We start from the raw sequence: 23,181 nt of genomic DNA, 5'->3' as shown, positions 1-23,181 counted from the left end.
TGTGATTACAGAAATACATCCACTCCCCCTTCCTAGAAATAAAGGCTTTCTTTTCAGTTTCTTCCGTTGAGGGCCAAGATTCAAGATTTTGTACTTCTTGGAGAGTTCCCGGGACATAAGCTCTTCATCTACAAAGCAGGCCATTTTTAGAACATCTGAGTGCTTACTTTTCCAGATACTTTTTTAAAATTCAGTTCTCCCAGTAGCCCTGTAAAACTCTATAGGTCCTATTTATTCTAACTTCTTGAGTGAGAAAAATGAAGCCCCTGAAAGTTAAGGGATCTAATTTGCAAACGGCAGCCCTAGAGTCTGATTCCAAAGCCAGTTCCTTCCAGAGTACCAGTGGATTTCTGGCAACGTTTTGAATGTGCTTATATCAAGAAATTTCTTTTCTGATATCAAAATGCCTTGGGGTGATATTTGGCATTACATAACATGAGTGAGCTTATTTATATCTATTCTGCACTGTTCTTCATCATGACTTCTTCAGTTTCCTATGTGAAAATTGGCTTAGAAATGAAGAGTTTAACTTTGTTGTAACTAAAGCACTGAGCACCAACTGTCTTTAAAAAGATGAAGTGAAGTGGCTGAAAGGTGAAGCAGTGAGAAATGAGAGCTAAGTCTGTACTGGTTTTGGTGGCCTGAGGAGTTTGAGAGTTGATGCTTTTTGACAGTCCTCCCATTGGCTTAATATGAATGAATCTCTTAGGGGCTTCCCTGGTGGCGCAGTGGTTGAGAATCTGCCTGCCAATGCAGGGGACACGGGTTCGAGCCCTGGTCTGGGAAGATCCCACATGCCGCGGAGCAGCTAGGCCCGTGAGCCACAATTACTGAGCCTGCGCGTCTGGAGCCTGTGCTCCGCAACAAGAGAGGCCGCGATAGTGAGAGGCCCGCGCACCGCGATGAAGAGTGGCCCCCGCTTGCTGCAACTGGAGAAAGCCCTGGCACAGAAACGAAGACCCAACACAGCCATAAATAAATAAATAATAATTTAAAAAAAAAAAAAAGAATGAATCTCTTATGAATGAATGAATCTCTTTTGTGGCTGTAAATTAACTTAATTTCAGTCTCAAGCCACCAACCCACTTGAGTTGATAGATTTAACCTAGTCAGTTTTGCCCATCCCCCCCATACCCACACTAGAGTTTTGCCCATATTTGGGGGATCTGACACTGTGTCAAGGAATTGGGGTGCATCAAAGGTTATCCCTCCACGCAGGTTACTCTAGAGTATTCTCTCTGTCACTGTGGCCACTTCTGATAGGTGGCTCTGTTGCATCAGGGCCAGGATCCTGATGGGAATTGCTTGCCAGTCGGCTCTGCCCTACATAATGTACCACAAAGCCATTCCTTTGTGATCCCACCACCTCCCCAGGTGCTGCCAGGAAGCTGAGCCCAAACCCCCGGGGAATAGGACCATAGAACTCTCTCCCCTACTCTGAGCCCAGAAGAATCTCTTTGTAATCTGGTGGAGAGCTTCTCTACCCTTCCTGCCTTTCCAAAAGCCACTGCTTCTTTCCTCAAGTTGTAGCTCACTGAGGTTTAATCATGTACTTGACCTTGGGGAAGAGCATGAACTACAGAGCCAGACTCTCCACGTTTCAATCCACCCCTGCCATTTATTAGCTGTGTCACCTAGGCCGTGTTATACCCCTGCTTCTGTGCCTCAGTTTCTTTGTAAAATGGTGATAACAGTACCTTTATTTGAGGACAGGGAAGGCTGGATCTTCAAACCTCTAAGGACATGAGAGGAAATAGAATCATTCCTAACAACTGGACATACCAAAACACTCATTGGCAGCCTGCTTCCCATGATTCCACATGGGAAAATTATAATGCATTTCACATCAACCCAAAACGCTCAACTAATTTTTTAAAATATAGCTAAAATACAGCAAAATGCCTACATCTCTTGCGAGAATACTTAAAACATTTCCCTCTGATCCCCGGTCAGCATGGCTGTTGATAACAGTTGGCTTAGTACACAGTTTTTCATCCTCTCCTGGTGACAGTAACGTGTGTCAGGCACACCCATGTCCCCTGTTCGCACAGGGCATGCTTTCCAAAATATCTGACTGTGTCTTTGATAACCCACCACTTGTTTTGGGGATGTATATGAGATTTTCCCCCACATATCCTTTTGTTTAAAGTGTAGTGTTGAGTGTTGAGAAAGTAAAAATATTTTTTTTCTACATAAACATCTGAAAAATATTTATTGAAAAAAACACGCATATAAAGATTGCAGGTTAAAAAGGAAGAAGCACATTCTACTGGGAAAATGTTTGTCAGGGACCTTTTATGGGATATCCTGTACTTGCATTCCGTCCTTCTAAAACAGCACAGAAAGAGAAGGCAAAAGGCACTATTAAGTTCTGTATTAAATCTTCCACATACAAACAGCCATTTTCTGACACACCTAAAACACTGATTTTTTTTCTCTAAAAGGTTTCCTGATTTACTTCGCTTATGGCATTAGACACAGCCTGGAGGGTAATTCGAGGGATGAAGATGATGATGAAGATATTTATTCAGACAACATTAATGCAGAGACAGAAGAAAAATCTGCCATTCAAGCAAATGACCATCACCAAAGAAACCTGAGTTTACCTTTCATATTCCATGAAAAGACAAGTGAATGCTAGTACCTGCAGGAGCAGAGCTGGTCCACAGTCTTCACGTACATATCCTACATGGAGTGAACCGTGACGGATGTCATCATTATGCTAGGTTGTCATCGGTTTGCTGCAGACACAGTTCACCCTAATTTATACTTACTTGCCTGGACAGCACGTCCTCAGATGGTGAATTATGCATCCAGGGAAAGCACCCTGAGCTCGCTCCTCAGTGATGAATAGCCCCCAGATAGTGGGATCGTGGGAGTGTGTGTGTGTATATGTTTGTATATGTTGGGGAATATCAATGTTAAAAGTTGTTGGTGTTTTACTGTTATTGTATTGCATTTTTCCAGTGTTGTCATTAATCGGTAGCATATACTGCACATACTGAAATGGAGGTAATCACGGAATAGAAAAATATTTTGTATGTGCTGGGTGTGGTTGGGGAAATAGCTGTTGCTTTTCCTTATTAGGCTTTATTAATATCAAGTTAGAACATGCTAAAAATGCATTTACCCATCACAGTGTCTGTCATTGGTCTGGAGTAAGAGGAGGGGATAGGAAATGAGCCTTTTCTACAACTTATAAATGCCAGCAGTGGGTTTAGTACAGATTTTTCTTCCGTGAGGTGTGACAGTTTGCTAAAACCTTCGCCAATAGGAGTGTTCGTGTCTGCCGTACTGCGCAGGGCAGGAGTGGCCCTCTGTGTCATCAGATGTCAGGCACCCCTTTGAACTGCTGTCTTCTTTGAGAACGGTGGTCCTTAAATGTGAGGCCTTCACCTTCTGTGAATGCTATATTGCCCCCTGCCCTGTCCCAGTTCAGTCGGGGGCTTGAGAGAGGTAGTGTGATCTACTTGGGACCCTTTGTGCTAGAAAGTGAACGTGGTCCCCATGGGCAGGAAGCTCATGTAAGTGGCAAAGATGGGGATATGTTTGAAGATCAGAGTAGACATGTGCTTGGACAAGTAGACCCCAAGCACCCCTGTTTTAAAAGTCAGTTAAAATAAGCCAGTAGAATCTCCCAGATCACACAATTGGTGGAATGATTCATACTTTTTTCCATTACTTAATAAATAATCACAGTTCAACTTTTTTTTCTAACTCAGTAGCGAATTCTCTTTCTACTATACGCAAAAAAAAGGAAAAAATGAAGGGATACAAGAAAAGAAAATTCCCCTATTCTGATTTTAAAGTGCCTATTCAGTTTTAAAGGGCATTTGACCCAATTTTAGGGGTTCAGATCTAATTTGCCTCTGATGTTTCTTTTGGAAACAGGGATGTTTTTCTTCCCCCATCCCATAAATTGTTTAGCACTTTTTATTTCATTTATTTTTAAATGACCACACTAAAGCTATTGATACAAGCTCTAGTATTCTACAAAAACCCATCAGTGGTTGGGGAATAGAATACTTTGGTAAAATACATGATTGTTTAAAATGTCAAGCTGAAAAATTAACCAAATTGAATTAAAGCCATAGAAACACAATAACCTTTGTATGAGTAAATAATTTGTTTTTAAATGTAAGATTCTCTAATTACTGTATTTTACTTTATAGGGTTCTCTAATAGTGGACTACTTATCTGCAGTGTGTTTTGCTACTCATGAATTATTTTTCTTACAAATAATTATATGGTTCACTAGATGAGACTGAGTCTAAACACTTACATATGTATGGGTTATATTTCCAGGAAGAACATTATCAAGCCCAGGTGACCAGCTTAATCCAAAGGCAAGGAAAACATTTATTTTCTGACAGCTTTTCCAAGAGATGTCACTTTATTTTTTTCATTAAAAAGCAAGTTATGATTGTTGAGGAGTTTATTGTGATTAAATATCCAATAAACAGGTAGAAGGCCTGGGTTTCTGGCTGCTAGTGTTGTAGCATCTCTGACATAGAACTCAGTACTAACATTCCACAATTTCCAGGGTGCACATGGTAAAATCTGAAGCCCAGAATTCTTTTAAGCTGCATGTTTTACTGGAGAGGAAGAGTTGGCTATGCAAGGCGTAAAGTATTTCTGTAAGCACTGTGGGCCTAATCATAAGTCCTTGCTGTTATTGCAGTATACTGAGAAGCCCTTTTTTTTCTGAAATCATTCTAGAACAGGCCCTTCACACAGGGAACATGAAGAATTTCATATGTGAATATTAAAACTTTTACTGTAACATTATCAAGAAATTTGTTTAGAACATGACAGGCAGCTAAAACTATTACGCCCACTGTGTTCAATTAGGAGAATTTAGTTAAACATTATTTTTCTACCTTGAAACACTTTACAAATACAAATGTCTATGAAAAGATGCTTTGTCCGTGACTATGCCTTTTTCCTGTGAAAACTCAAATGTATGTTCGTATGTATGTGTGAGTGTGTATATATACACGTATATATATGTGTGTATATTTCAAACGTCAGTGTAGAAGTCAGCTGGGTTTAGGATAGGGTTTGGAAATAATACTGTTGTCTAGATTTTAAAAACCCAACTGATGGAGAAAAAATAATGTTTTATATTGATAGGTATGCTTATGCAAAATTTTTAGGTTTTAAACTATTTTGAAATATATAGCGATTTTATATGTATAATATTTTCTATAGATAGATTCTTTAAGAAAGATATATTTATAATGTTTCTAATATGAAATCACTGAAGTCTGGTACATTATACCAGGTGCTTTATAATCTGAAATGGAGTTGGGGGCGGGGGCGTTAGGGGATTTCTGTTTATTGTTTCTGCTGCACCTTTTCTGACATTTCTGTCTTGGTTTGTGCTTATTAGGGAAAGCCAGTACTACCAGGCCTTTTATCACCTCTCTGTTCCTACATTTGAATTTATAACCTTTTGAACAAAATGTTGTTTTTACTTTCCTAGGATTGCCAAAATGTTCTGTACAGCTTTTACTAGTAATCAGTCACACTTACATAAAGTCCTTTCCAGAAATTAAAAAATACATATACATTCTCTTAATTGTGACTGAGTAAAAACAGCTTGAATTACCTTTCTTTTTTGCACTAGGAAATATGCTCTCTGAACATTCTCAGTGAGAAACTTTAATAATAGCACCTTTATTTTATACTCTTAAAAAAGAAAGATGATTTGTGAATAACCATACAAAGGCCATGCCTACCCTACATTTAACTAGGTAGCTATGCAAATCCAAGTTTAAAAACTATTTATGAGAAAATTTAGAACTTTTGATGTATACTGAAACACAGAGTACTGCTTAATCACATTTTCCCCAGAGATGAATATCAGGAAAAGACCAAAACATCATTTGAGAGATATACATTAACGAAAAACTAATGATGAAATCTATAAAACTTTACTGTTATCAACCACAGTTGATAGAAAATATGTTTCAGAATTACCTTCCTTTAAAAGACAAGGGCCTGTCTTCTTCAAATTTTTCTGAATAAAAGATTTTTAAACTTTTTTTATTTTAAATATTAGCCATAATATCTTCTAAGTCCTGGGTATTTACAGGTAGATGTTAAAATCTTTTGAATTAGAATTTATATTTACCAAACTGTTTTCAAAATGTATTTGAATGCAGGGAGAATAAGGAAAAGTCATCGCCAATGCTGATACTGCCCGAGGGAGCAGATTAGTCTTAGCTTTTTTTCCTCTTAGATCAGCATATTCTGAGATTATAAACCACATGATAAAATTGTGCCAAGATTCCAACTCTTACTTACCTGTGATCTTGCTTCTGATGTTCTCTGTCTGGGTTTCTCCTGATGTGCTTCAAGCGACAGTCCAATTCAAACTAAAAGCGCAATGTCCACAGAATTTTAAAGGATTGCGTTTAGAGTGTGCATCATGGAATATTAATATTCACATGATTAGTGTGAATTTCTTGGGGGGTTGTGATTAACTGGGTTTTTTGGTTTGTTTTTGGTTTTTGACTAGTGCCAAAATAGTGCCTTCTCTATATATTTTCTACCTACGTTTTCTAACTTGTCCTAAAACATCAAGGGAAAAAGTACCAAAGTTCATGTAGGAACTAATGCCAGCACAGGTCATTTTTCAGACACGTAGATGTGAAAATGAGGTTGCTTGACTTTGTTGTTTAGCTGAGTTTTGTTTTTTGTTTTTATCTCCTTGTATAATCATATTTAAACATTTTTTAATGGCTTTCTGGTTTCTGAATTTTGAGAGGCCTGATCTGTTATTGTTGTGGTTGTTGGTTTAGTGGTTGGGTTTCGTAACTTCATTATTGTTTATATGTACACAGTTTAGTCATGTTCATTTCAAATGCATTTTGTTATGGCTCAACCCAGTTGACAACCCTGTTTGCTGGGAGCACTATCTTAGCTTTTATTCATCACGGCTGAAGCCACTGCCATAATCTCTGGCCTTAAAGAGCCTTCACTGACCACTGACAGCAGCTCCATGGGGGTCATAACCAGGGCCCTGGGTCAGGCAGGCTGCAAAGTGTGAGTGTCTATAGCTACCCCGTTGGTGGGGGCTTGTGATGACAGGGTAGGATATGAAGTGAAAAGACTTCACATGAAACTAAGGTAGTTTGGGGTCCTTAATTTCAGCCCCAAATAGCCCATGAGTACAAGGTAAATGATAAGGACCAAGGAACCTCTATGACTCATGGAAAGGACGGCTGCTTCCTGGAACTGGCACCATAGGTCCTGGCCCACTGCAGTTTCTGCACCAGCACTAATAGCCTTGGGCAGGAAAGCATGTGGGCCTCGGCTCAGTTGGTAAAGAACCTCGTGTTGCCAACAGGACAGGTTTCTCTGGCCCGTGCCTGGTTGACAGGCTCTTCATCTTTGGTGCCCAATTGTTTCATTGCTTTATTTTGTTATCACTGTACTTAATAGAAGCTGTTGATAGGGCCTAAAACCCTGCAGAAATTCTATGTCTGTAAAAACCAACAGATACATTGGTCTTATGCGAATATAGAGATTTTTTTGTGTAGTAGGTAATTTTCAATTTAAATGTCTTTAATGATAATCAGTGTTCCTTATTACTTATAAAGTTGGATTATTTTTTAGAATTTGTAATGAATAAAAACTGCTGCTGCTTTACCACTGTAAAATATGCTTTCTAACATGACCATGTATTTTTAAAATAAATTTTAATATGACTTATAATAGTGTAGTATGCATATGTATCACACCTACCAAAAGCATACATTTCACACTTATCTAATTTAAACTGCTTTTTTATTTAGGAAGCTTTACAGCTCAGAAATATATCAATAGTACAATCTAAATGGAAACAAATCTACTGTTGAGAATATTCACCTGGCAGCCTACCGTATGAATACCAAGTCCTGTAAGATAAAAGAGATGTCTTCACGTATACTCAATCCTCATGGCACATTCCAAATAATATCAGTTGCACCTGAAGCATGCCACCCCAGGACCACACATCTGAGATCCTACCACTTCAACTGCCATTTATTTAATGGACCAATCTCTTTGACATTGCTTTTGTCTGCAAGAAGCTCCTTGATATTCTTCCGACCAAATCATAGCTTTTAGTAATTGGTGATCAGTTATGTATAACTAACGAATTTTTTACGGTATAGTGAATAAATATGTACCAACTTCAGCCCTCTTTACCCTTTGATGGGGAGGGAGGAGTCAGAGATTTCTAACGTGGCTCTAAGTTACTTAAAATTGCACATCTCCTAAATTAGCTTGTTTAATTTTGAAATGTCATTGTGTACACACTTAATTGCTATTGGTTTTTATAAATTGGAGGGAACACCATGGTGAATTGAATAAACTTTAGTATCAATTTAGCCTGCATTGAAAACCAAGCTAACAACAACAAAGTATTTCCCAAATAGAAGCCTGAAACCTAATTTAGCTAATTGTTGGCTTGATTAGTATTGTTAACTAGGTTTTGAGGCCCCGCCTCTGTGCTGGCACCATGGGATCAGGCTGCAAAGTGTGAGCAACTATAGCTGCCTCTGTTGAGCGGGGTCTTGGCATGACAAGACCCCAGTTGTCGGGCTGTGGGTCCAGCCAGGAACTCCTGGAGACAGGACCACCATCTCCTTAGTGTTCTTTAAAGAAGGCCACTGATAGACTTCCATTTAAGGAAAGCAGAATATTGCTGAGAGACTGTGCTGATAAGTCCCCATCTGTCTGTGTGGAAAGAGTGATTCATTTCATCCCATAAAATATCTCCAAAAAATTCTCAAAGGACATAAAATAACCATTATCACATTATCTTGACTTGTCTTTTAAAGTAGGTCAAAGTATGGGTGAAACTATCCAGAAAGAAACTCAGCTCAATACTGATTTACTTACCTGAACCTTTCTTAGTAACAGATTCATAGCCAACTCTTAGATATTTTTAGGTATCAGAGATTCCAAAAGTCATAGTCTCTGGTAAAGAATCCCTGTTACTCTCTACTAAGACTGGAGCAGTCAACATGAAGATAGAAACACAAGATAGAGACTTCCCTACCCAGGAGAACTGTACAGCTCAGGGTAGGGCCAAATCTCCATGATGGAGAGCAAGCTCATTTCTGGGCTCTGCATTCCCTAACCTACAAGGACCACAGCATTGTCATGATTCAGGTTTCTGGGGTTCCCCAAAGGCTGAGTCTCCAGGTCTCCAGGATCTTCCCCCATCCACTCACTAATGCCTGATATTTCTTCAAGCAAAAACCAAGAGCTTCACTGCCCTGGAATAAATCAGACTTAAAATGTCAATATTCTTGGAACATTGACTTAAATTGGCCCAAGTTGTAAATGACTGACAGCAGATGCTCTTCAAAAAGTGAGCATTTAGAGCAAGTAAGCAGGAGAAAGCAAATAGGCACAGGACTGCTGAAGTAGGAAGGACACCACTGAGTAAAGAAAGGAGAGGAGGGAGTTTTTTGAGTCATTTACATTTTAGCTGATAGTTGTCTGTCTTCCCCTAGCCATTTAGAGGCTCTCGTAACTAGCCAACAGGTGGCACATCTTTACAGCATGCCATATCCTGGAGCTAGGAGAGTAATTTCTCTTGCCCCATTTTAAGTAGACCAGGGTTCTGGGATCCTTACCTTACCCCATGGTGTCTCTTGATGAGTGGCTCTGGGAGCATCGAAAATGTCTAGCATTTATATTAGAATGAGATTCTCAGAGCTATATTTAAAACCACTAAAGTTAGCTCCTGCTCAAAGCTTAAAACACTAATGTAATAAAATCATTTTAGTGGTATTACTATAGTTAATGAGGACTAGTTAGAGAAGTGAAATATCCTCATTTTGGGGGTGGGGGGGTAGATGTCCAAAATATAGGCTGATTTTTTTTTAGCTTACCTAACAAATGCCTGATATTATTCACCACTTTGAAGGGCGTGGGAGTAAGAGAAAGCAGAGGAGTGGGGAGATTTTTCAGAACAAGGCAGTCATAAACAATTACCATTAATTACGATTTATAATGAAAATGCTACATATAAAAGAGCTCGCAAATAAGAACATCATAATGGAAGCACTGAAATTGCACTTTAGCCTTTGGTAGCTGCTTCTTATCATCCATCAGATACACACTGTGTATCAACCTGTGCTTCTAAAGAAACGTGAAAGAAATGTGCTTCTACAGACCCAAGTCTATAAGCGCGGCCTGCTCCCCACCCCTGGATCACACTTACCTCTCGCTCTCCCATTTCCTGATTTTTGCTTCTCCTTCTGCTATTTTCCCCTTTTCTCTCCAAGTCTCCATTTGTTAAGCCAATGCCAGGGGCTGCTGCCCTTGCTCTTTGGAGAGAGGGGATAACGCACAGTCGCTCGGATAAAGCTGTGCCCTCCCAAGTACGACAGTGGTTCCCTGGACACAGTTTTATTTTCATTTTTAATTATTTATTTTTTTTGACGCATACTATTATGTTCGTTTCAGGTATACAACATAATGATTCAACACTTAAAGGCTGTTTTTAAGAGGCTGATTCTGTGTCGTCAGGCTCCTCTTTTCCAGCATCAGGAAGTGGCTGACGATTCAGGGGAGGCTTGGACCCCCTGCTTTGTTCCATCGCTGAGCCACCCCACGCTTCATGAAGTTGGGGGGTCAGTGGGCTGCAAACACTAGAGGCCAGTGTAAGAGTGTGGTGGAGGGAGCAGACAGGCATCAGCTAAGAAAGAAAGAAAAACTGGCTGTTGCAGGTAATATGATCGTTTATCTAAAAACCCAAGAGGTCAACTGAAAACTATTTAGACTAAATAAGAGGGTCCATTACGGTGACCAAACACAAACATACAAAAAGTGATCACGCCTTAGGAAACCAGGCTTCAAGCTGTATTTGACTTAGAGCTGTAAGGCAATGCTTATTTTAATTGGCCAATATTACGGCAATTGTTGGAGAAAGAATGGAGAAGATGAATGCAAACAGAGAATCTAATAATAAAATTCCTTCTCACCCTAGAGACAAAGCAGATGGGTTTCTTCAGTGAAATACAACCCATAAAAAATACAGCTTTGGCAGTTTTATTTTTCAAATTTGGTGTCATGTTGTGATTGTCTCATTCAAGGGTAGTAAGCCTTGTGACTATCAGCTACATGTCTTGGGAAGCCCCTATATCTCTTGTAACCCTCGCTCCCATCCTAACAGACTGCATTAATTCCTAGGGCTGCCATAACCAAGTACCACAGACTGTGTGGCTTAAACAACAGAAATGTATTTACTCACAGTTCTGGAAGCTAGAAGTCAGAGATTAAGATGTCAGCAGGGTTGGCGTCTCCTGAGGCCCAGATCCTTGGCCTGTGATGGCTGTCTTCTCCCTGAATCTTCACACGATCTTCCCTCTGTGTGTGTGTCTATATCCAAGTTTCCTCTTCTTATAAATAAGAATACCAGTGATACTGGTTTAGGGTCCTCCCTAATGACCTCATTTTATTTAATTACCTCGTTAATTACCTTTATTTAATTACCTCTTTAATTTACCACATTCTAAAGTACTAGAGGTTCAGACTTCAACATCGATTTTTTTTTATTGCAGTATACTTGATTTACAATGTTGTGTTAATTTCTGCTGTACAGCAAAGTGATTCAGTTATATATATAAATGTACATCCTTTTTTATATTCTTTTCTATTATGGTTTATCCCAGGATATTGAATATAGTTCCCTGTGTTATACAGTAGGACCTATTGTTTATGCATCCTATATGTAATAGTTTGCACCTGCTCATCCCAAACTCCCACTCCATCCCTCCCCCACCCCCCCTCCCCCTCGGCAACCACAAGTCTGTTCTCTATGTCCGTGAGGGACTTCAACATTTAAATTTGGGGGGAGGTGGGGGGACACAACTCAGACCGTAACACAGACCTACGATAAGTTTAGACACGTAAATTTAGCTAAAGTATATGTGACAGTTGGGAAAATACAATTCCAAAATTATTTTCTATATACCAGTTAACCAATTTGAAAATGTAATGGGGGAAAATTTCATTTATAATAGCAAAACAAATACATAAGCAAGTAAAAATAAGAACTAAGTTTAACAATTAACAAGTTAGACTTACATGGAAAAAATATAACTATGTGTTTATAACTATATAAGTACTTAACTATATAACTACACACACACGTATATACACATACACACACACACATAGGTAGCCCAAATTTAGCTAAAGTGTATTTGACACAAAATACACTCAAGAATGCAGGCTTGGGATTACAGAATTTCAAAATTGTTGTCCTAATACCAGCATTCACCAATTATAGAATATAATGGGGACATAAAAATAGATTTGAACAAATGGAAATATATATAACTTTATGACACATTCTGGGATAGGAAGACTTAATATTGTAAACATGACCATTCTTCCCCCAAATATAAATTCGATGCAATCATAATCAAAACACAAAGTTTTTATGGAGGTTAACAAAGTGATTTCAAACTTCATCTGGAAGAGAAAATGTACAAGCATAATTAACATAAGATCAATGATGGGGGCATCCCTTGCCCAAACAAATAACAAAACATACTATAAATCGGTACCAATTAATGCAGTGTGGTGTTTCTATAGTTATAGATAAAAAGATCAGTAGAATAAAACAGACAAAACTGAAACAGACCCATGTACATGTGTAATTTAATACACACTAAAAGTCAATTCAGAAAGATGGGAAAAGAACCAATCATTTAACAAATGATAATGTGACACTGATCATCCAGTTGGAAACATAAACATAAAATTAGATTTGTAATTTGTGATACCAAAATCAAAAAATGATAGACGGATTTAAAGACTAAACAGACCAACAAAATTATAAAAGTTTTAGATGAAAATATAAAACACATAATTTGCTGATTTGTGGCAGAGAAGGTCCATCTATGGGGATATAAAACCCAGATGCCATGAAAAAAATTACTGAAAAATGTAATTGCTAAACATTTGTTGTATTTCTTAAAGAAAGGCACCATTAGCAAAACTAAAACACAAGCAAAGGATTAGAAGAAAATGTCTGCAGTATGTATAACACCCGAGAGCTTATTATCCAGAACATATTAAGATTCTACTATAGTAAGGCAATAAGAAAAAGAACTCAATTTTCAAATACAGATGGCTAATAAAAACATAAGATGCCCATCCTCAATAGTAATAAAAAGAATAGGAATTGAAATAGCATAATGAGATCCCCCCTCCCAGGTTGTAAAAATTGAGTAGATTAGTCAAGTCCAGGACTGGTGGGTGGGAAGAAATGCGTAGGCTCATAGGCTCCCAAAGAAAGTAGAATTGGCTATAAATAGGAACAGCTTTGTTGAATTGGCAGCATTAATCAAAATTGCTAAATATTATGGCCTTTGGCTGAATAATTTCATTTTTATCTATGTATCTATGTTATAGAAATACTCATGGGCATAAAGCTATTTGGATAAGGACAGTTACTGCAGCATTTTTTGTAAAGGAGTTTTTAAAAACAACCAAAGTATCTATAAACAAGAGCAAAATTTAAACTATGGTGCATCTTTACTATGAAATACTTTATAGCTAGAAGGGTCAGGGACATGAAAGGGTATTTTTATTATTTTTATCATTTCCTGTCCTATATAATTCTGTGGTGGTTTAAAATATTTTTTAATGGATTAATTAATTTTGAAAAAAAAGTTCTTTTTGAAATAAAAGAAAACACAGGTGGAGTAGCTGAGTGCAACCCTCATTAATGTCAACTCTCTTCATATGTGTTGCTGTTTGGTCTCTTTTTCTCTAGTAAACAACCAACAGACGCTTGTGGGAAAGAGCTGCTGAAGGATTCTGGGCTCTCCTTGTGCCTGAGGCTCCCAAGGATTCGAAATGTTCACGCCAGCCTGCATTCAGCTTTTAAGGACTCATTGCAATTTTAGCTGTTTTCTTTTCATGGCTACTTCTACGGCAGCCACCTACTCCTCCCGACTCCTTCAAAGGATAGAGCAGACTGTGTGTTCCCTCTCTCCGTGGAAAGGGTTGCAACTCCGACCGTCTGGTTGTCTTGCCATCTTAGCTCTCTGTTATCAAGCCTATCAGGTAAGTCACAAAGTGCTTGCCTCCAGTCTTGGGAGTCTCTGAGGAGTGACTTTATGGTCAGGAGGGCCCTGTTGGAAAGCTTTCACTTCTAGTGATTTCAACAGCTCATTTTAACTGGTAGCGTGAGGGTTCGACCCAGAGACATGGGTGTCAGACAAAACCTGGATTAAGACTTCCTACCAGTTTGCCTTTGGGCTGCCTCATCGATAAAATGGGGCCGAAACTAACCACACAGCCTCCCTTGCAGGTTTGTTGTTGATACAAGGAACAAGAAACGCATGTTGAGGGTTTTATGCTCTGTGTGGGACACGGTAGGTTCCTAATTAATGAGTATTACTTTCCAGAAACTGGTGGTAGAATGCAAAATTTAATAAGACGCATTTTTTTGCCCTTGAACTCAGGAGAGTGCAGGAGAAAGACGCACAACCAGATTCACCGCTAAGTCCTGCATTTTGTTGTAGCTGCTACCATGGAGTATTTGTACTAGGGAAGCGCTTAGCCCAGCCCGGAGCAGGTGAGGTCTGAGCTGAGCCTTGGAGGATGAGCTCGGCCAGGGGTTGTGAGTGGCGAGAGGGCAGGCAGGTGGTGGAAGGGGGAAGGGGACTCTTGGCGGCAGAGGGGACAGCGGGAGCAGTGGACCCCCGCGGTCGCTGGGCCGAGGGCGCTGGGAGCGTGCTGTTGGCGTGAAGGGCAGGACGGCGAGCAGGCGGCGGGGCTGTAGATGCCTCCACCCCCCAACCCCGGGCCGGAGAACTCTGGAGCAGGAGCCTTGCTGGAGAGCCTGTGAAGGGTTTTTAGTTGGGTTAGAGTTTTTTGAGAGTTGCATTTGAAGATCAGTCTAATAGCTGGAGAAAGAATGGGTTGAGGTGCAAGAAGGAGGGGCAGGGAGACCAACCAGGGGGCTGTGGCCCCTTGCTGATGACAGATGGTAACATCGTGAGCGGGGCAGGGAGGGAGGGACGATGGCAAAGTGCGGCGGCCTTGATGCATGGGCGGCAGGGAGAGCCCGCAGGACGTGGGGGCGTGTGGAGTGAGGCAGAGGAGGTGTAGACGGAACCCCAGGCCGCAGCGCAAGAGGGAAAGCCAAGGTGTCAATTTCTCGGAGTCCGGAGGGGCCCCTGATGCTGTTGCTTGGATCTGTTTTCTGGCACAGTCCCTGCTGAACGCTTAATTGAGTCGTATGTAGGGCAATGGGACTTCTGAATAAAAGAGGAAGGAGAAATTTCTCCAAAACCTCCGCCAGGCACTGGGGAAGGAGCTGGCCTGTCGTGGGCCCCTCTGAAGGCACAGTAGCCTCCCCGCTGAAGCCCCAGGGCTCTCACGTCTCAGCTGCAAGAGAGACGCCGTGTCCAGCAGGTACAGGGCTGGCTGCAGAGCCGGGACAACCGAGGGCAGTGGTCTTGTTAGTGAGAGCAAGTGAGAGACCTGCTGGGAATGAAGAGAAATACTTAGGGGGCGCTTTTTACAGAGCATTATGGCTGTACTTGAGCTGGTGGGGAGAGCGCTGGTGACATTTGGACAGCTACGGTTAAATGTGGCCCCATCAGTACCCGCAGGATTGCGCGGGGCCTGCTTGAAGTTGGTAAATTGCGTGAAACGCCGAGCGTTGGGGGAACTCGATGAGGGGCTGCTATAATTGACACTTCACCCTCAGCCCTCGCCCTCGGCGCCGGGGAAAAGGCGCAGCGCTTCACGGCTCCGCCAGGGGGCAGGAGAGGTTACATTACGCAGAGAATTTAAAAAAAAAGAAAAATCCCCAAACTTTCCCCCCAAATCTGTTCTTCCTCATGAAACCGAATCCTCCAGCTGCGGCGTCCCAGGCGCCCGCCCCTCGCCCGCCGCCTCCCGTGGCGCCCCTGCCCTCGCCCTGCGCTTTCCGCGCGTCTCGGACCTGCTGTGCCCCGCACCTCTGCCCCACCCCTTGCCCTGAAGATGAAGGTCTGGCTGCTGCTGGGTCTTCTGCTGGTGCACGAAGCGCTGGAGGACGGTGAGTTACTCCGCGTGGGGGGCTACCCGGCTTCTGCCCTGACTTGATCCCGGACCCCTCGGCCCCCCCAGCCCTCGTCGTCCTCCAGGTCTTCTTCTAACTTTAGACCTTCCGAGGCCCAGCCCTGGAGCCGCTCCCTACTCCGTGCACCTGCCCCCGCCCCCAGGAGGGTCTCCTTACCCTTTCTCTCTCCACCTCCCCTCGGAGCCCCTGGGACGGTGGCAGCTGCTCTGACCGTTAGCATCCCCACCAGAAGCGCTCCTGCGCTCCTGGAAAGCTCTCGGCTGCCGGCAAACGGAACAACCCCAGGCAGCCCCTGGTGCCGCCCCCACTGTCAACGTGTCGGTCTGGGAGGTGGCGCAGGGCGGCGGATCGTTGCCACCTCCGCGCGGTGTTCGCCCCGGGTCTCTGCTCGTGAGGGTGGGTGCCACCTAAACTGAGCCTTTTGCAAAATTCGAAGAGTCCTCCTCCCCCATCTGCGGTCCTAGATTCGTTTCATAAACCAGCGTGGGCTTGAATCCTGCGAGATGTGCCTAAGTCTTAGACCAGTTATTTCTGGGTGTCAGACCTTCTCCAAACGACTCAAAACCCCACAGCTGTTACACTTCTTATCTGATTGGAGGGGAGAAGATGAAGGACATGGACTTTTGTACACCATATGGGGGCCCTTGTGCCGCTGAACTTTTTTGAATGTGTGCCTGTCCTGGGCCCACCCTGTTGTGTAGACTCACAACCACAGGGCCAGACTTTATTGTGCGTGTGTTTGTGTGTGTGTGTTTGTATTGTTGTATTTCTATGTCTATTATCTATATTTCTGTTGGCATTTAATTGTTTGGTTGGCTCCATTATTTTTCGATTGGTGTTATTCGTGCAGTATATTTTGCATCTGTTACATCCTGGTATCCTGAAATCTCCCTTGGAATTCTGCTCTACAGTCACTATTTTTGCTGGTTTTGGTTGAAAAGCAGCTTTTGCTGTTATGCAACCTCCCGCTGGAGCCAGCTCACCCTGGCTCACATCTTTTATCCACTACTCAGTCCTGACCAGTTCCTTCCTTCTTTCCCATGAAGCTAGAAGCATTTGCCAGAAAAAGACCACATTCTGGTTTGCAAAGTCCAAAATGGTTGTGGGACTTGAAGTTGAATGTGAGGCTCCTTAAGCCTAGAGCCTTGCTGGATAAAGTGTAGTCAGTGGTTCTCCTGGGGAGGGGTGGGGAGGAACAGGTCCTCTTTGCCTAGAGAACAGTTGGCGTGAGTTCACGGTGTAAAATACAATATTAAATTGCTCCTGGCAAGTCCTCATATGTGATCGCTGAAGTGATGGAAATGTAGTATTTGGTATCACTTTTTGAATAGGGCAAGAGACGGTCAGACAAAATAATTTCAAGTGGCCCATTCGCTTGGTTACACAGTTCACCCAAGATGCCTGCCGCAGGGGCTCGGGAGGTGGCCTCAGCCTCTGCCTCCTGAATCTCTCCCAGCTAATGTGTGCCCAGACCATGATTACAAACAGCTGCCTGAATCAATTAGCATCTGTCAAATGTAATTTATACAAACAGTATAGATTTATGAGACAATCAGAGAAAGTTGAACACAGACTGAATATTTTATAAGAAATAATTGATAAATTTTAGATGTGATAATAGCACTGTGGCTTTGTTTTTAAAAGTTAAAAGTAAAAGTAAAATATATAGTATAAACTATTTGAATAAAATATTGAACACATAGTTAGAAAAGTAAATCTGCTTCAGTAAAGTATATAAGTTTTTCTAAACCTATTAAGAATGTTTTCTCGGGTTTGAGTTATCATGTGGCTGGCTGGGACCAGGAACTGAGAGTGGCTTAGGTGGGGTGCCCTTCCAGTGCCAGCCTCTGATTAACAAGTCGGAATATGGTGCATTCCTGGGTCATCCCAAAGCACAAACTGCAGACACAGGCCCGTGACTCAACTTCTCCCACTGCCTTTCCACCTTTCTGATCACTTCTAGGAGAGGCTTTCTAATAGTAAAAGAATTCCCTGTAAGCATATACTGGGTGTACATCTGCTCTAACCCAGCAAAGTTTGCCTGGCTTCATTCTAAAATGCTTTAAATTTTTAGAAGTAATGTTATTTCTTCTCATGAAGAGTGGGAGTTGGAAGGGCATGCCACTCTTGTGGCATGAAAGTGAGGCATGAAAACAGTTAATAAAAGGTCCAAGATGCCACTTAGAGCCAGACGTGGCTCACGGCACCTGATTTTCAGCATTTGTATGGAATACATGCCACTGTGTTTGTTGATACGGTGCTGCTATTTTTACATAAAAGAGTACAACATCACAGGTACTTACCAGCTTTTGTTATCTACATATTTTTACCCAGTGTTGGGAGCAAATGATGAAGTATAAATATTGATTTGTTACTGCTGTTTTGTCAATCTCACGCCAGACCCTTGATCAATACTAATTTGATCTTCAGTCTAACGTGGGCTTATTTTTGGTCCTGTGAAGGTTTCCTTTCTGGGAAAACTAAAGAGATTCATTATGATGTGAGGGCAAAACAGCCTGATCTCTAAGAAGGTAAGGGGAGTGACACTGAAAATGAGTCTCTAACCAGTACTCTGTATCACTATTGTGACTCAGTTTATTCCTTGGAAAAAGGATAAAAATTAGTTCAGAAAACCTTGTAATGAAAAAATTGTAAAAACTCTCATTGTTCACCCATGCAAATAATGAATGTTTTGAAGCATTTAGGATCTTGGTCTGTATGTTTGACATACAAAATCATCTCTGATCCTTAGAGCTGAAAAAGAGGAAAGTTTAGGGGCAACAGAGAGACCGGGCAGCGTGCCAGCCAGAGCAGTGAGAGAAGTTCTGAGGATTGATGGCTGCCCCTGTACAAGGTTGTAAGGCCCTGCCCTTGTGGTGCTCATAGTCTAATGGAGAGGACAGGTAACAAACAAGTACAGATAACATTTCAGGAACTGATAAGTGGCGTGAAAAATCAATAATCAGGATGTATTAGTTTCCTAGAACTGCTGTAACCAGGCACAAACTAAGATACTACAAGTTCTTAGTTCTCGCACAGTTCTGGCAGATAGAAGTCAAATCAAGGTGCCAGCAGGGCCATGCTGCTGCTGAGACCCTGGGCCGAATCCTTCCTTGCCTCTTTCTAGCTTTGGCTGGCGGCCGGTGATTCTTAGTGTTCCTTGGCTTACAGCTGTATCTCCCCAGTCTCTGCTTCTGTTGTCACTTGGCCATCTTCTCCCTCTGTGTGTATCTTCATCTGTCATTTTCCTCTGTGTGTGGGTCTCCGTATAAGGACACTGGCTTATTGGATTAAAGCCCATCCTAATGACCTCATCTTTTTTTTTTTTAATTTTTATTGGAGTATAGTGTTTCTACTGTACAGCAGAGTGAATCAGCTATACATGTACATATATCCCCCCTTTTTTGGATTTTCTTCCCATTTAGGTCACCACAGAGCATTGAGTAGAGTTCCCTGTGCTATACAGTAGGTTCTCATTAGTTATCTATTTTATACATAGTAGTGTATATATGTCAATCCCAATTCATCCCACCCCCCCTTTCCCCCTTGGTATCCATACCTAATGACCTCATCTTAACTTGATTATGTCTGCAAAGATCCTATTTCCAGATAAGATTATGTTCACCAGTTGCAGGGGTTAGGACTTCAATGTATCTTTTTGGAGACACAGCTGAACCTATAAGATAGGGTAAGAGGATGGAGAGGGCTGCCGAGGGCAGTGTGCGTGGGGTTTGGATAGGAGAGTCAGGGGCCAGCTGAGAGGGAGGAAGCAGGTGCTGCTTGTCTGAAAGAAGAGCCACGAAGCCAAGGGCATGAGCTTCAAGGTGCCCTGGTGGTCACTGTGGCTGAAGGACCATGAGAAGTGAGACGGGAGTTGGCAATGCCCTGTCGGGTGTGGAAGACTTCGGGCTTTATTCTAAATTAGATGAAAGTCACTGGAGGGTCTCCAGCGGAGGAGTGCCCATGGTCTAATTTATATTTTCAAAGGTAGGCGTGCTTAGGTAGAAGCCAGGAGCCTGCATAGGGGGCTCTTTTAATAGTCTAGGTGAAAGTGGTTGCAGCGGCTGTAGGGAGTAGAGCCTGGGTTCGGGGTCTGTTTTGAGGGCAAAGCCAAGAGGGTTTGCTGCTGGATTGGACGTGGCTTTGGAAAGAAAGAAGAGAATCCTGTGTGACTCAGAGGTTTATGTTCTGAGCAACTGGGTGAATAGAGTTGCCATTTGCTGATAAAGGGACACCGGGGAAGGAGCTGATTTGAAAGGGCATCTAGAGTTCAGTGTGGACACGTCCAATTTGAGATGCCTACTAGCCTTCCAAGTGGCAGTGCTGAGTAAGCGACAGAATATTCAGATCTGGATTTAGAGGCAAAGTGAGGACAGGAACAAGGCAGGTCTCAGCATATAAATGCTGTTAGTGCCAAGGGAACTGGTGAGGCCGCTTAGAGACGGAGAGTAGTTGCGAGGATTCAGCCCTTTGGACTCAGGCAGGAAAGGAAGATGAGGAAGGCTGCCAAACGGACCGAGAACCGAGACAGTGCCATGTCCTGGAAGCCAAGCGAATAAAGTGTTTCAAGAGAGCGTGGTCATTTTGCAGTATATATAAATATGGGATCATTATGTTGTTCACCTGAAACTAATATGTTAGTTGAGCTGTCAATTACATCTCAAGAAAAAGCGTGATGAACTGTGTTCTGACGGACGCTTTGAAAAAAAAAATGTATGAATCTAAGGTCTTTATCCTGAAATAGAAGTATAATCTTAGAAGTTGCTCTTTTAAGAAAATGATACTTTAAGCAATGATATTGAGGGTATTTTGGTGTGGGGTTCCAGAGGGGGTAGGGAAAAGAGGCTCTCTTCATTCTACATTTTTACCTCCCTACTGTCATTGCTTTCTCAACTTCTCATGTTTGTTCTTGGAAAAGTATATGTGTTCCTATGGGGTGTTTCATGAGGAATGGAAAAACGAAGAGTGGGGTGTCCCAGTTTATACAACTGGTTAGGGGAACCCAAGAGCTACCCAGCAAATTTATATGTGGATATTTAGATGCTGCTCTCAGGTCAGATCTTTCCCCTTAACTGCCCATGGAGAGAGAAAAGCGAACAGCTTCAGGTGTTTGATGTGAATGGCTGTGTTTACAGGGAGTCCGCATCTAAGCAGCTGTCAGTGATTCTTCTAATGAATTTATTTTCTCTTCCCACACAGTCTGATAGAATTAGAGAGGTTAATAGTCAGGTCATCTTTATTGAATAAGCTTTGATTGCAATCAATCCTCAGCAGATGCTGGAGAATTACAGTCCTTTGCCCTGTGTACTTCTGGCTGTGCAGCATTTACTCATTCATTTTGGGGATGTTTTTTGACCAGCATCTCTTCACTTGGGGATTGTAATATATGCCTTGGAAAAGCATCTCCAGCCCTTCCAGGAAGGTTGTGCCCTCATCCCGGGCATCAAGTTCTGTTTGACTTGGAACTCCTTGTCAAAGCCCGTGACCTACCAAACAAAGAAACCACTTAGATAATGGTGCTGTGCCTGAGATTCATGCAAATAAAGTGAAATGCTGATCTTGAGTGAATTGAAAGCAACAAGACGAACCAGAAAAGACTCTAGATCTGGTTTTTCACTGCCGCCTTAGTAACCTTGAGTGAGCTACTTGGCATCTGTGGTCTCAATTTTTCACCTGTAAATTAGGAAAAATAATGAGCTGCTTTACCTCCATCACGAGTTTATCATGGAGATCACCCTGAGACGTTACGAGACAACCACAAAAACAAGCAGCACCTCGCTCGCGCTCACTTACTGTGGGTCAGACACTGGTCTCAGCATTTTAAACATATTAACTCGTTTAATCCCCACAGCAATCCATGAGATAGTCATTATTACCATATAATTCTCAATCTACAGCTGAGGAAAGTAAGAGAGAGGGTAGCTTCCCAAGGTCACACAGTTAGGAAGTCAACAATGACTTCAGGACCTAAAGTCTGTAATGACATTCAATGGTTTGTGAATTTTATCATTTATTTCTCTATAAAATATACTGTGCCATAATCTCAAAAAATGCAACGGTAATGGACTTTCACTTTTGTATATCTACATTGTAAATTCTTATATTTTTTTAGGCCTTTGGAAAATAACTAATTTACTTAGTTAGCCTGAAGAGTCATTCTTTTAAAAAGATAGACATGGGATTTGGGAGTCGTTCAGGCCTAGGACTTGTCCGTGGGACCACTGGTCTGGCTCCTTGAACTTTGTGTCATCACCGTCAAACCATGGACCTGTTCCATGGTCAGGCAGCTGGACCGACTGATAGGCCTATTTGGTCAAAAGGTCAAATGATTTTTCAGGGATGATAACACATATTTGAAGGCGTAATATCCATAACTAGTTAATCGAATATTCCTGAGTAGCATCGCCACACGGGATCTGAGAGCTTAGAATCGGGCAAACTGCACGGGCTGCCTAAATTCCCTAGGATTTACAAACAGTTGTTGTCATTTCCAATAGCTTGAATTCCTGTTCATGATGAAGAAAAAACACCAAGTTAGACATCAATCCAGAGGTCCATGACTCTCACAGGCATAGTTTGACTGAAATGCTTGCAGGGCACAGATGACTTGGACAGCATCATGGTAGGCTTTTAATTTCTGCCTTAAGAAAAAGACAGTGACTTTTACCTGTTGTAACAATGAGGCTTATGCTTCACAATTGATGTTGCTGGATTAGAATATTTCTGTGGGTCTCATATGTTCCCAACGATTACAATGCTTTTCTTTCTGGGAGGTTGCGGAAATGTGTGCATGGGCACCTCTTCCCACCCCCATCTGTCATTAGAACCCTGGGCGTAAATAAACCAAATGTGCAGGGTCTGGGGAAGTCTTGACAAACAGCAGGTATTGGGACTCGCCTTGGAGACTAGGGCTCAAGGGCACAGCCCTGCTCCCTGGAAGGACTGAGAAAGCTCAGCAGGGCCCGTGACCCAGAGGAACCAGAGTAGAGGAAGGATGGGAGATAAGAAGAGACTCAGACCCCGGGAAAGGAGAGGTCACAAATGGACCTGGAGTCATGGAAAGGCTCGCGGGGCTCAGGAGCGAC

At 42.0% G+C, this 23,181-nt stretch overlaps 2 protein-coding genes across 3 annotated transcripts in view; both read left to right on the top strand.

Annotated features, from left to right (window-relative positions):
• The window catches only part of SLC7A2 (solute carrier family 7 member 2), a 67,762-nt gene extending 63,955 nt beyond the window's left edge, over positions 1-3,807 (top strand). For both annotated transcript variants that reach the window (XM_061177554.1, XM_061177552.1), the window contains exon 12: positions 2,445-3,807. In XM_061177554.1, the coding sequence (XP_061033537.1) occupies positions 2,445-2,641 (197 nt within the window). In that variant the 3' untranslated portion in view covers positions 2,642-3,807. The remainder of the gene's footprint in view (positions 1-2,444) is intronic.
• A 12,201-nt stretch (positions 3,808-16,008) lies between these two features.
• PDGFRL (platelet derived growth factor receptor like) overlaps positions 16,009-23,181 on the top strand; it is a 46,650-nt gene continuing 39,477 nt past the window's right edge. The window contains exon 1 of the mRNA XM_061177445.1: positions 16,009-16,072. Within this exon, the coding sequence (XP_061033428.1) occupies positions 16,018-16,072 (55 nt within the window). The 5' untranslated portion in view covers positions 16,009-16,017. The remainder of the gene's footprint in view (positions 16,073-23,181) is intronic.

The sequence above is a fragment of the Eubalaena glacialis genome, chromosome 20 (genome assembly GCF_028564815.1).
Source record: "Eubalaena glacialis isolate mEubGla1 chromosome 20, mEubGla1.1.hap2.+ XY, whole genome shotgun sequence".
Taxonomy (NCBI): domain Eukaryota; kingdom Metazoa; phylum Chordata; class Mammalia; order Artiodactyla; family Balaenidae; genus Eubalaena; species Eubalaena glacialis.
This window is presented reverse-complemented; position numbering and strand designations above follow the sequence as displayed.